Source organism: Idiotropiscis lumnitzeri, chromosome 15 (assembly GCF_059441095.1).
Source record: "Idiotropiscis lumnitzeri isolate Australia: NSW breed Sydney's pygmy pipehorse chromosome 15, RoL_Ilum_1.0, whole genome shotgun sequence".
Lineage (NCBI taxonomy): Eukaryota > Metazoa > Chordata > Actinopteri > Syngnathiformes > Syngnathidae > Idiotropiscis > Idiotropiscis lumnitzeri.
Window position 1 is genome coordinate 11,247,452 of NC_142405.1, and position 13,985 is coordinate 11,261,436.

General features: G+C 41.0%; 2 protein-coding genes across 4 annotated transcripts; one reads left to right on the forward strand and one right to left on the reverse strand.

Annotated features, from left to right (window-relative positions):
* The first annotated feature begins 676 nt into the window (after positions 1 to 676).
* recql5 (RecQ helicase-like 5) lies at positions 677 to 13,360 on the forward strand. The gene is made up of 19 exons (XM_088317362.1): positions 677 to 824; positions 1,006 to 1,127; positions 1,205 to 1,726; positions 2,302 to 2,398; positions 2,470 to 2,581; positions 2,702 to 2,864; positions 2,965 to 3,047; positions 6,547 to 6,756; positions 6,829 to 6,922; positions 7,552 to 7,588; positions 7,718 to 7,776; positions 8,062 to 8,132; positions 8,612 to 8,702; positions 8,789 to 8,941; positions 10,306 to 10,886; positions 11,199 to 11,241; positions 11,305 to 11,523; positions 11,623 to 11,695; positions 12,365 to 13,360. Exons 1-19 carry the CDS (start codon positions 713 to 715, stop codon positions 12,487 to 12,489), a joined length of 2,967 nt encoding a protein of 988 aa, XP_088173488.1. The 5' UTR covers positions 677 to 712; the 3' UTR covers positions 12,490 to 13,360.
* On the reverse strand, positions 2,512 to 6,039 carry LOC148322914 (uncharacterized). Of its 3 annotated transcripts, XM_088317364.1 has the most exons (4): positions 5,703 to 5,904; positions 5,358 to 5,605; positions 3,892 to 4,010; positions 2,512 to 3,817 (listed from the first exon to the last, which is right to left on the reverse strand). In XM_088317364.1, the coding sequence occupies exons 2-4, from the start codon at positions 5,361 to 5,363 to the stop codon at positions 3,442 to 3,444; spliced, it is 501 nt and encodes a 166-aa protein (XP_088173490.1). In that variant the 5' UTR covers positions 5,364 to 5,605; positions 5,703 to 5,904; the 3' UTR covers positions 2,512 to 3,441. The 3 variants fall into 3 exon arrangements, with proteins under 3 accessions (XP_088173490.1, XP_088173489.1, XP_088173491.1); XM_088317363.1 differs by having other exon boundaries at positions 5,358 to 5,904; XM_088317365.1 differs by lacking the exons at positions 2,512 to 3,817; positions 3,892 to 4,010 and adding an exon at positions 4,317 to 4,786 and having other exon boundaries at positions 5,358 to 6,039.
* Positions 13,361 to 13,985: the final 625 nt, after the last annotated feature.

Genomic DNA, 13,985 nt, shown 5'->3' on the forward strand with positions numbered 1-13,985 from the left:
TCGTTTGTTGGGGAATGCTTAGTGACAAATATATAAATATAAATGTCGTTGCTTTTCTGAAAATATATATTTTTACACACCCACGCACACGCCCACACACACATACACACACACACATATATATATTTATACAAAATATAACAATCTGCAAATATAAATATTGAGAAAATGACCATCATGCCATTCGGCACCACATCACTTACCTACTTATATCACAAAGTAAATTCAACATATATAACACTGACCAAGAGAGCCTAGTTAGAAATCTTTTTCTGCAGTAAAAAAACATTTTGGACGCCGAAAAAAATCACTTCAATTAATACACAGTATTAGACTGATTAGAATGGTAAGGATGGTCAAGAATTGGTCTTCCTTTTAATCAACATTTCAAATTCCTTAAGTTTTGAAGACGTCTATAATTTAATATAAAACATAGCAGTGAGTGTTTTATATGGCAAACATTTTTTGAATTTCTGTTGCCAGCAGTATTTTGGAAAAGATCGTATTTAAACTGTAATAATAGTAAATTCTATTGGCTCATTTAAATATTTGTTTCCACAAACATTTTTTTTATTTCTTATTAAGTCTGCTAATTCACCAGAAGGATTCAATTTAAACCCTTCACCGATTCGAAATTATGTTAAAACAGGAGTACTGTATTTCGAGAGACAGCGGTGATGTCATAATTGTGCGACGCTGCCAGAGTTTGCTAATGGAGGCGGAGGGGACGACAATAACTTTAAAACAAGCTTTAAATGACCATTTTGGATTCGGGGGCTTTAGATCTAAAGTGCAAGAAAATGTTATCAAAGCAGTTATCCGAGGTAAGTTAAGAATGAAGCGCACTAACTTATTTGCTGCTGTCCATTAATCTCTTTGCTAATCGCTCGACTTCACCCCATGCAAAACAAAAAGGAAAATACATTTTTCATTTACGTGTGACGATTGATATGAAATCTTTCTGACAGGTTCTTGTTAGAAGCGTTAAGGTGTGTCTTTCTTTAGGTAGCAGAGATGTGTTTGTGTGCATGCCCACTGGAGCAGGAAAGTCCCTTTGTTATCAACTGCCTGCTGTCCTGGCTCCAGGCATTACTCTGGTTATTTCCCCGCTAATAGCTCTTATCCAGGTCAGTTTGGCTTCATAATCCACTTTGAAATCTGCTATGATTATTTGCCACTTAGCACTTTGTCTGTTTTTTTCTAGGACCAAGTGGACCACTTGAGATCTCTGAATATCCCTGCTTGCTCCATCAACTCCAAGCTCGCAGTAGGCGAACGCCGTTTGATTCTTGCTGATTTGCAGAGTACAAGCCCAAAGCTCAAGCTACTCTACATCACACCAGAGATGGTCGCTTCACCATCATTCCAGCCTTACTTGACTGACTTGTGCTCCCGGGGCTTGCTTTCCTACCTGGCAGTGGATGAGGCTCACTGTGTCTCCCAGTGGGGTCATGATTTCAGACCAGACTACCTCAAACTGGGTGAATTGCGTGCTCTCTTGCCCGGAGTTCCCTGTGTAGCGCTCACAGCAACAGCGCCCAAAAAGGTCCAAGAGGACATTGCTCAGTCCCTGAAGCTGCATTTGCCGCTGTTTTTTACCACACCTGTTTTTCGATGTAATTTGCATTATGATGTCATCTTCAGCGAACGTCTTCCAAACCCCTTTATTCACCTCTATGATTTCATTCAGAAGGCGCTGGCTCTTGGTAGTGGCTCTAATGGACAGGTTCGTAGTTTATAAAGCATGAATGCACTCATAGAACCAGTTCACACATACATACAGGATGCAGACCAGGGAGATAGACTGGAGTGATCAGGTGCGGCTGAACAATTTACAGTTACAGTGCTTTGCTCAATGGTACTTTGGCTCTTCTAATTTACATTTTTACACAAATCTGTGTTGCATCTTAAAAAAATGCTCAAGAACTATTCACCAAAGCATCCCCACAAATGCAGAATTCAATTAACCCCTCGAGTAAATTAATAAATGACCTTGGGTCTTTTGATATTATTTTTGATGTGATTTAAATGTCTTCTTATCAGTAAGAGTTTCCGGCAAGTTGCACTTGATATTACCCATTACTACTATTCTATGCTGCACATAAAGTAAGATAGCCTTGATACTGGATTTTCATTACAAAAGAATTGTGGCCAAAATAATTATGAGAATAAGAAGAATAATTGCTGTCGAACTTTCATCCAATATCTGTTTTTTTTCTAAGGGCAAAACGGAGAGCAGTAATTTGGAACGTAAGGTATTTGGTCTCGCAGACTCCTGACTTATATGATGTTCTCGGACAGGGTTGTGGGATTGTATACTGTCGGACCAGGGAAGGTTGTGAAACTGTAGCCCACCATCTTACCAAGCTTGGAGTCTCGGCAAAGCCTTATCATGCTGGTAAGTCTTCTTCCACTGTGGGACTGGGAATTGAGTAGTGAGTCCTAATTAGTAATTTTATTTATGTGCAGGTCTGAAAACAGGAGATCGCACGGAGGCCCAGAGTGACTGGATGCAGGGAAAAGTGACTGTTATTGCAGCCACCATCAGTTTTGGAATGGGTGTAGACAAGGCTAATGTAAGGTAAAGCAGTAACTGTTGGTTGTGTGTGTGCATGCGTTCGTTCGCATGTTTTTTTTTCTTCTTTTTTTTTTTTTGCAAAAGCTACGATATAGCTTCAGGGCCTTTCCAATATTTCCACAGGTTTGTTGCCCATTGGAACCTTGCAAAATCCATGGCCAGCTACTACCAAGAATCTGGGCGAGCAGGAAGAGATGGACTCCCATCCCTATGTCGCATTTATTACTCCCGGAAAGATAAAGAGCAAATAATATTCCTCATCAATCAGGAGGTTGCACGTAAAAGGGTGAGTATAGCAGCAACTAGTATAGCAGTAAAAAAATGAAAGAAGAGCAAAGCCTCTGTTGATTTTACCATTATTTCACTGGTGTGACATTTGATTGCAGGAAAAACGAAACTATGCAAAGGAATCGGACAAAACAGCCATTACAGACTTTGATGCCATTGTGCGTTTTTGTGAGCAGGAAAGGTAAGTGAAGATGTCACACATGATGAGCATTGACTTGTACTAGTATATTCAAGCAAATGTCTTTGGCAAATAGCTACCACTTTGCTTTATACATTGGTTATTTATTTCGTGCTGCATAAAGCAAGGTCTAGTTGGAAATTAACTGGGGTCGTTTTCTTTAATGTCCAGCAGAGGGCAGTCTTGACCACTTAATGGCCAAAACGTTGTGGTTTGAGGATGCTTTCCAACAGCAGGTCGTTACATTGAAGTTTAGGCAGGCAGTAAAAAACACTTTGTGTTCTGAGATGTATAAAAACATTTGTACCTATGTCAATTTTATGAGGTTACGTGTTTAATTATGGTTTGGTTGTGTCTTGTCCTCCTGCCCGGAGGGATGTTGTTAAACATGGCCGATTCAAAGAATGTCGATTGTCCTGACAGTCGGCTTCAGAAGGTGTGTTTGACAATGAGTCAGGGCATCATTGTTGGTGTCAGTTGCTTTAGAGCGATGGGCCTTTGCCAGCCCTCTGGCAGGCCTGGCCTCATTTATATGGTCCACACTCCCACCACAGGTTGTCCCTGTGAGTTTTGGCAGCCTTGGTGCAAACCTGTTTTTAAGTAAGATGCATTGTTTGAATGAGCTTAATGAGGATAGGTGGCGCACAAAATGGAAGGGTATAAGTTTAGATGTCTTCAAATGTTTGCCCTGTCCTTTTTGGCTTTGCGACAACAGCAGCAGCAGCAACAACAGTATGTCGTGCAGATCAGGACGGCCATGGCAACAACAACCACTGCAGGAGAGCAAATAAACAATCAGCTTGGGAAGAATCCAGATTCTTATTCACACCGGGGAGCGGAGACTCACGGATGAATGTTAAGAGGATGAAGAAAGCCCCTAGCTCGACTGGGTTGGCATTGGGCAAACTCTGCAGCTTGGCCCAAATCCTGCTTAGAAGATTCACTGCTTGATCTTTGGGGTCCATCCTAACGAGGCAACATAAAGCAAAGCATATATTGTCGCAGTTCTTCAAAATAGTTTGCGTAGAATCCAGTTTGTTTACTTTCCCTCTCTGTCTTCGTTGTGTTTTTTTTTAAAGAGAAAGTGGGAGGCGTGTTGTGAGAGAGCAAAACAGGTTATTAAACTGTCTGGTACAGGGATAAAGGAAAAGAAAGAAAAAATAGCCCAAAAAATAAATAATAATAATTTCAAAAATAAACTGTAAAAATTAGACAAATTCATGAAACAAACCCAGACAGTTATGATGGCACCGTAATATTTTATTGCGCATTTTCAGTCACTTTTTTTTTTAAACTTTCAATGAGACTTCTGTATCTCTCAGCAAGTAGGAGTTTTGACCCACTTTTCATGATACCACCAAATGACGACTGACTCCAAGCTTTATGACACTGGACGGCACATTTCTTTCTCGAGAAATGTTAACAGTCTTGAGATTTCATTTTACCATGCACAGATTCAAGACACCCTTATGCCAGATGTAGCATGTTTCACAGTAATGACGCAAGGATGATGCCCTTTTCTTGCTATGCTTCGTTTTTGTGTCAGCGAACAGAGAGGATATCTTCTGACATTCCACCAGAATCTTTGCGGCTTTGTGATTTCATTTCTCCGGATTTCACATTTGAACCTCCGCAGTAGCCACAGTCGTTGCCTGACAAAAACAAGATGACAACATCTGAGGGTTGATCTGACCGGGCATCTTGAGTGGGGTTCATTGCCAACACTAAAGTCAATGCGCTAGCTGGAACAAACACAAAGGGGTAGTTTGGAATTATGACCGAGCATTTCGAAGTCATGATTGTCATTATGATGGCGACCCTAATGACATTAAGTGTGCCTTTTGCTGTGTGATTATATTGGAGGCCTCATGTCATGATGAGGCCTGCCACGGTACCAAATATAGACATCAGTGGGATTCAAATACTAAGTCAACATTGCAGGATCTCCAAAAGAAAGCTTACAGCCGACACTAAAACAAAAAGTGGTCATGTGTAATGTTGACACCGTTATGTACTCGAGGAGATAGATTTTAGATAGTCATAACTCACTACTGAGACGTTTGAAAACACCAGTGACAGTTCGTGGATTCCAGGTCTGTTTTGTCAGTTTATTTATTTATCTGTTGCTCCACAATCCAAAAGCAATGCCTGAAAATTGATTTTAATTACATTTTTATTTGTTTTTACTTTTATTTTTCTCTTCCTGCTATTATTATTTTCTTTCAATAAGAGAGGGCTACCAACAATTTTGTCCGCATGTGTAAAGCCCGCTTTTAACTATCTGCAGTTTGCAAAAATGTCAGAAACACTCACCTGCATTTGTCTTTGTTTCCACACACTCGGCCAAATCCAGACTGACTCTCAGCGTTGACAACTCGGTAGTGAGCAGACAAGTTGACGGCATGGCATTTTCTCCATGAAGGTTTTACCTGGATGTCTGTTGTTTTTGTTTCTGGAACGAGCACTTCATCATCCAGAGTTCCTCAGACACAACATAAGATGAGCCCTCATCCTGAGATTAGGAGATGGTTGGATTGAATTTTTCAGGCACAGATGATAATCTGCAAGGAAACATACACAGAACACAAATCCAATGTGCTCTCTTTTGTCTTCTTTGACTTCGCCTTTAGTGTTCGCTGTGAGCGAGAATCATATTACTTAAAGCCGTAAGTTGTTTTTCAGTCCAAGCGAGCGGGAGTAGAAAACACTCTTTTTGCGTGCGTCCCTCTTCCCCCACCTCCTTTGTGGAAATACTTTCTCTGTCTTCTCATGGCTGTGTGAGCAGCGTCCCCCTTTTCCGTAAGGTAGTTTGCATGTTGTAAAGTGGCTCCCAGCGCCGCCTTTGTTTATGTGCGTGCGTGTGTGTGCGCTTGGTGTGAGGACGGTTACGTAATACAGACTGTAACTGAGACTCGCTGCCCGTTTTGCCTTATTAAAAGTTTTTGAATTTTAGGTGGAAAAAATGAAGAAAGACGTTAGCACTTTCTATTACGGTAATACATTTATTGGTCCAATTGATGTACTTGAACTGTCAACTTAAATTTTGATTGGATTTTCTGACATTTGTTTTGCATTGGATGGTGTCATTAACTTCCCCACGAGGTAGCGCAACTCCACTCCAAAGCAGTATGGAAGTACTAAACTCCCTGTTGTCACTTGTTTGGGCGACAGGGAAATGTCACTCCCACGTTGCGATGGAATGTTGGGTGGAATGGGAAGAAAACAAAGGCGGCATTTAAAAAACAAATGTGGCTGATATAGCAACAGACATTTTTCGCTGCTTGTTTCAAATTTACCCATCTCAACACTGTACTGTCCCGTTTTGAGTTTTTCTACTCTGTGTACTTAAATGATGACTTTTGCGGTGCACCAAAGCTGTCAAAGCAACACTACACTCTAAATAAAGCCAGGTAGATACTGTAGATGTATTCCAAGCTCTCAAATCGGGGTCTGACGATGACTTATGTTAACATGGCCACGATGTTGCCTGTCTTCCTTTTAGTTGCCGCCACGCCACCATCTCCAAATTTTTCGGGGACCAGCCGCCGAACTGCGCAGGTGCTTGCGATTATTGTTCCAACCCGAAAGGTGTGCGGGCCCAGCTGGAGGCGGTTTTCAACACGAGCGTTGCAGTTCACAAAGAGCCAAAGAAGCCATTTGGTTTGGATCAGGAGCTTTATGGTGGAGGAAAGAAGGGCTACGGCTTTGAGAGGCAAGTTCACGTTCGTGATATTGATTTGCCGCATTTACGAGGCGTGATTTGCTGACCCTGAGCACTTCATAGGTATGACGAAATAGGGGAGAGCATTAGTGACGATGAAGCCAAGAGGAAAAGGGAATTCTCTGATCTCTTCAAGAAGCAGATGGACTTAAGGAAGGTAATTTTTTTACCATGCTCACACGCAAATTTGGGCCCTTCCAGTAATTGGCTTTGTTTCCAGCGTATGTGTTTTGCTTCTTGACATATGTTCAGCAGCTGTTGGCATCTTGGGCTCCCTTAAGTGAGGCCAGCTGTGGTATACAGAAAAAATAAATTTCCTCAGCAACCAGAGCTGGTCCGGACAGTTTGCAACTCTGTAGCTGCCCCACTAAGAAATGACACTCAATTCCCCAGTGTAAGACACGGCGACCTTTCAAAGGTTGAAACATAAATGATGGAAGTTCGAAGTGAAGATTGTTTAACTTTGGTTCTTCGCATACATTGTGTTGAGAGTCAAGTCATTTTGCTCAATCAGGGGCAGTTTATCGTGATTCTATTTGACATCACCGGAAATAGGTCTTCATGTCATTTAAGAAAGGGACATTTGAATGTTTGACCGTTTGACGATCTCTGAGGGGAAGTTCACTGTCAGTTCCATTTCATAGCATACAGAATGACTGCGTGTTGGAATGTTAACATATTCTAATAGATTTTTCTGTTGGATTATCACATTTAATGCATTATTTGGCAGTGGTAATGTGAGTCATTTGTATTTCATTATGTGCATTCATTCATCTTTTTTTTTAGGGACATGACAGTGAGAGGGATGACTTTATTCCTGCGGGTATGCATCAAATAATAAAAATGACAATTAATTATTATTGTTGTGATTATTATTATTATTATTATTATTATTATTGTTGTTGTTGAGAGCAATATTCCGAACTGTTCCGTTCTGGTAATTATGTTGTAGATGCCGACTGCCCACTGAAAGAGGCAAGCAGTCAGCGGATCCCCAAGCTCCCAGTAAAGGTACAGCGCAAACACATTCCTCACAGCTATGGCATTAATTAGCACACTTCCTGGAATTCAGTGACTCATGTGTTGGAAGTTGTGAAAAGAGACGGTGTAACCTTGGAGATGTTAATTGTAAACCTTGTTAGAAATGCAGGCAAAGAGAAATACAATTTGACTTTAGTCTTCAACAGTTTTTTTGGTGCATCTAACAGTTATGTTACTCGGAATTGCATCATTTTTTTGTGGTTTTGTTATTGTTTAGAATTCTGACAATATTGATGGTTGCAAATTGTGTTTCAGTCCAGAGAGCACTGCCTGACACTCTTGCAAGAGGCATTATATGGCCACCAGGGGGCAGACGACTCATTCCGGTGAATATACTTATGCAAACATTTGTTGACGATTTTGGGTAAAATTCGGGCTTGTTGTTAATGTTTCTGTTGGGGTTCAATTAGTGATGGTCAGGTCAGCCATAATTAAAGGGATAGAACTGTTTTTGGAAATGTTTGTTCATTCAGATAAAGGCACAAGGACCTCATTGGCTGCTAGTATGAAATATTTGGCTTTTTTGTCCAGCATTTTGTGTTAAATATTTTTGTGTGTGTGAGTATACTTTGAAGTAATTTGAGTATTGTACGTTGTTTGTACCATTTTTCTAAGGTAAATAACCTGCTTCAAGTGCAGAAAGAAATTGCAATAAGTTACCCAAAATTACACTGAGTTGTCACGCTCCATATGCACTCCTCCATTCGTAGGGGGAAATGTCCAAACAGTTAACCGTGTGGACCGAAACAATCTTTCCGAAGTATGTTTTTATAATGACAATGTATTCTGTCTCTTCTTTCTGCAGTGATCATCTGTCCTTAGCTGTGGATATTGAACTCGAGGTGTTCAAGAAAAGCAAGTCTTCCAACTTGTACAAAGCGGCCATATTAAAGAAGGTTCTGCCTAACCCTTCCATTTCTGTGTAGATGAGTAAATCAAATTTTGTCTCAGGATTGACCACTACCATCGTTTTGTAATCAAGGTGTCCGAGTTGAAGAAAGCACCAGCTGTAAGAGAAGAGGAGAAGACCCCCAGCGGTTGCGAGACCATGCAAAAACAAGAAGAGCAAGTCTCTCCTTCTACTTCCTTTTCTGAGGATCTGCATGGGTTCAAATCTGCATCTGAGGTCTACTCAGTGAGTTGGCGCACTTCACATATTAAATATTAGAACCAAGTTTCCACCAGAGATTTACTTTGTTTTGGCTCCCCATGATACTGTTAGGAATCGGAAACTCGCATTAGGATGTGTAGCTGGAAAAAAAAAAAGACAAATAGCACTTAGCATTTTTTTTCCTGTCAAAAGTTTTCGAATCACCAGTCTCAGAGGATGTTCATTGAGTTGTTGAACTTTGTAGGAAAAAAAATCAGATCAGAGACATGACACAAAGCTGAAGTGGTCTCAAATGGCAACGTCACGGCTTTAAAGAGGAAGTCAACTCGAAATGTTTCTATGCAGGCCAATTTACATGGTATCCTGATTAATATTGCGTTTGTGGAATATGAATTAAACTGCAAAATCCATCCATCTCAGGGGGCGGCCATTTAGCCACTTGCTGTCGACTGAAAAATGACTTCACAGTTGCATGGGTAACAACGATTCACAGCTAAGCTTGCGAATGTTACATGACCAAACTCCGAAAACAGGTGGGAACTGAGGGTGCCGTCTTGAACCCCTTGATGACGAATTTGATTGACAGCCCCTCAAAATATGTTAATGAGTTACGATATTAACTTTTAAACCGTAACTACAAACACTATCCACAATTTCCCCTAAAAATTAATGCATTACGGATGATTTTCATTGCATGTACATACACATGCAGCCAAGTGTCTCTGTTAATTGAATTTGCAACCCAGATTTGCCTTACCTCCTCGAAATGCATACATTCTTTCCCCGTGAAATACCAAAAGAGCAGAAAGTGTAAGCACTTCACAAGCAGTGCATTCACCATTTTGATTTTTTTTAAACATCAGAGATATGACGCCAAAGCAGTATTTTATGTGATGTGGCTTTGCAGGGTTAAATATGGATGCACATGTCTGAAAAGGCATTGAATCCTTGAATCTAAAAATGAGGCCTGAATCAACTTTGGAATGTCTTAAATCAGTTTTTCAAAAGTCGTAAATTTTAACACATAAGTAGGATTTAAGGCTTGTAAATACTGCGGACTCCCACTATTTGGCTCCTGCGCATTCACCTGTTTTCACTTTTTATCAACATTAAATATTTTTGGATGGCAGCCAGGCCCCCTTTTTTTTTTCTTTTCTTTTTTTAAAACTCTTAAGGGCAGTCACTGTTTTTCAATAATTTTTCTGTTTGCCTGAGCAAAAAACAGCAAGTAGAATTTTACAGCTAAAAACAGAAGAAAAGTACGTTTTGGTTTTTGTTTTTTTCCTCAAAAATGTTGAATCGCAACTGTGCAAAGAAACAATGGGTGTGTTTGTGATGACGTGTGGGGCTTCCACTTATTTAGATTTTGTTACTCGTCATTCCTCCAGATGAAGCGGAAGAGAGTTGGAGCAGGCCAGAGGGGCTCGTCCAACCCCCTTTTGGTTGCCAAACATCTGCTGAGCGGCTCCATGGCAGAGAGGATGTCCGTTCAGGGAGCACCAACTAGTGGCTCCGTTGGCAGGATTCTACAGGATCCACTAGGCAAATGGTCAGATCAGCCTCTGGCTGTGACGTCATCCATCCGAGCGAGAGCGAACGCTGCCGCCGCCTCCTCCTCCTCCGCCGCCTTAAGCAGCCCGGTTAAGCGAGGCAGAACCTGGAGCAAGAAGCAGCAGAAGCTGGAGGAAGTTGCAAAAAGTTCTCACAGCATTTCTCACTATTTTGGCAAATCACAAACACTAAAAGAAAGCCAAGCGCTGCAGACGAGCATTGTGATATCAGATGACGAGATTGGCCAGGAGCAACACTCGCCTGTCAGTCTGGAGTCTGAAGGTGGCGCTATGGAGACAGTTATTCGGGATGTGATGCCAGCACAGAGCAGATTGGGGGTCATAGTGATAGATGAAGACAATGATGAAGGAGTGACTGTTCAGCAAACATCGGAACTGAATCCACAGTCTATCAGCGAGTAAGACATGCTCACACACTCTTGCACCATTTGTTTGTTGATGAGTTACTAATTGTCGTCTACAATACACTATAAAATTAAATAGAGCTGCACAATTAACTTTCAATTCATTAATTTAAATCAACATTGCAATGAATGCAATTTTCAAAACTAGTTAAAAAAACAAAATTTCAATTTCACTCTATAGTCTATCGGCTTTATTTTTTTTATATATTGATGAAGTCATGGCTTGTTTGTTTAAAAAAAACACGGGAATCAGAAGTTGAAATAATAATTGCATATCTAATTGCAGCTGTTTTGTTTTTCACTCAGACACAACGCATCAGAAAACCACCATGCAGCTGTGACACAGGAGGTACGTCTCCATCAGGTTTTAGGATGCACGGCCATATCTGACTAACCATACTTTCACAAGCAGGCGTGCGCTCAAGAAGCCGTACAAGGGCAGCCTCCTCCAGCAAAGCGAGGTCGCCTGGTGGACAAGAGCGACAACAGAGTCGCTTTAGACCCCACCGTACAGCAGAGAGCCGGGAAAATGAAGAAGGAGCCAACGACAGCTGTGACGCTGAAAGAGGCGGCTGACGTGGTGGTCCGCTACCTGGACCCGTTTTACACTCGGGGGAAGTTTGCCAGCAAGGTGCCAGATAAGCAAGTCTCAAGCTAGTGTACTATTCCCAAGGGGACCTTGCGCTAACACAATCATGTTTTTTTTTTTCCCTTCTATTTTTGTTGATAGGACCTGTTCAAGTCATTCGCTCGCTATTTGTCCCACCTTATCGCCGAGGGGGGGACTGTTAGAAAGGGAGAAGGTAAGGTGATCACAGGAGGTCCTTCGTTTACAATGGTTCTGACATACGTCATTTCAAAGTTCCCTCTGTACTGTTTATTTTATTTATTTATTTTATCTAGATTTTATTTTCCGAAATAGATTTCAAATTTGAGCCAGATATGCCACCCTGTTACCTAGAAACAATTTTTGCCACAGTTTGCTTGGGCTTAAAGGCTATTTTGCTGTTCCTCGTGGTGTGCGCAACCTGGCCACATGGGGGCAGTATAACACACACGCAGGGTTATTGGGTGCTAGAACGGATTACTTGGTGAAATATTAAGAAATTTGGAAATGTTAGTTGTTCTTCACAGAGGGTGAATGTGTTCAAAGATCTGTTGCTTGTATCTGGCTAACTGCTGATTGTTGTGAAGTGAGTTGCTGGGCCGAACGACAACTTGTATCTCACGTCACCAGCGGCATCATAATGTCATCAGGTGGAACGCTCAGTTACTGCCGTACTTTGTTTTTCACCAGATGAATACTGCATCGTCATTGGTTAGTTATAAACTACAGTGCTTTTTGACTCATTTACAAATTCAGGTTGCATTGCCACCACTCAAACGGAACTATGTCGTAAACCAAGGACCCTCTACTTTTTTTTGTTGTAATTTTCTTTTGCTTTCTCTCATTTGTCTCTCTTGGCACTCAGTGAAAGCGGAGGCCAAGGCACTCATCAGGCAGTTCTTCTGCGAGGTCAAACGGTGCGAGAGTGAGGCGGACTGGAAAGACCTTAAAAGATCAGACCACTGTAAAGGTGCACCCAAACAACAATGACCATGAGGAAAGGAATCATTTCGGGGATTTCTTTGTTCGTGCCTTGTTTTGGTCACATGGGCTCCGACTTCTGCGCACACTTTTGCTGACCAGGTTCATCTTCGAATGTTTGCTTCGGAACTATTGACTCTTGAATCGCCAATGGACAAATGGATGAAAGATATGAAGAACACACAATGCTCTTGTTTTGGCTCAAAGTGTCTGAAATGCTGCTGTATTAGACTGTTGAAGACCATTTAAAATATTTTGGTAGTGTTACCAATAGTTTATCCAAAGAAAATAATGTTCTGTATTCTTTTAAGTCTTATATTTTCTTTTGTTTGTAATGATTTTACAAATGAGCCATAAGAGGCCTGTGGAGCATCTCCACCTCACAAATCCTTGGTGTTTACTTGTTAAAAGGGAAGTTAACCCCACCCAAATTCTTTGCAATATGTTCCATGTGTTTTCACTTTTCTTAACATTGCCTTCTGATTAATATTGCGTTTGTGGAATATGAGTTAAGGGGCAAAATCCACCTGTTTTCAGCAATCTCTGGCAAATTTCTCACTTTCTGTTAATAGAGAATTGCATCACAGTTACTCAAGTAATTACCAATCACTGCTCACCTGTTTTCTGAAGCTGAGCCATCATTGATCATTATCTGAACCCTGAGCAACTGTGATGTCACTTTCCTTAGACAGTAAGTGGGAAAATTGCCACCCCTGGAATGGACATAAATGTTTGGATTTTACTGCTTTATTCATATTCCACAAATGCAATATTAATCAGAATGCTGTGTTTTGACCTATGGGGCTGCATAGAACACATTCTTGAAAATATTTTTTGTGGTTTACTTTCCCCTTTAAGTAGTATACAATGATAATTAAGTACTCCAAGTGTTTGTTACATGAACAGCAGGGACCCCTGTGGAACTCTTATTTTGCCGTCCACGAGGATGCCGACATAATGTAGGGTACACTACATATGTGAATAGTCCGTGTTGGGGGGTCTTGGGGTCTTTTATGAGGTCAAATCCCTTGTGAGAGCTGGGGTTGCGGATGTTCTGATGATTAATAAAGTTGATTTTTTTTTCAGCTGGGCCGTAAATACCGACATTGATCCTGTGTGTCTTTAATTGGGGGTGGAAGGGGAGTGATCCGTGAGTAGGGCGCTGCTGTTTGCACTGTCACCTAAAGGCTGACGTCACCTCCAGTTGTGCTGCGTTCAAATGCTCGTAAAAGGCTACGGATAGAATTCAATAATGAATGTGATGAAACCATATGATATCTTGTTAGATTAATTCATTAATAATAACGTGTTAAACGCACGTATAATGTAACAATGTATTTAACCGAGTATTTTGGGGGATCAAACCTAAATAGAGGACAATCAAGTCCATTTATGGAAAGCTGTGGAAGCAGATATTCGAAATCAGCTTGAGGTACATGTACTACAGTAGTAGATTGTACTAATCGGAAGACTACTATTACTAGATGGAACAGAGTGTGCTGGAT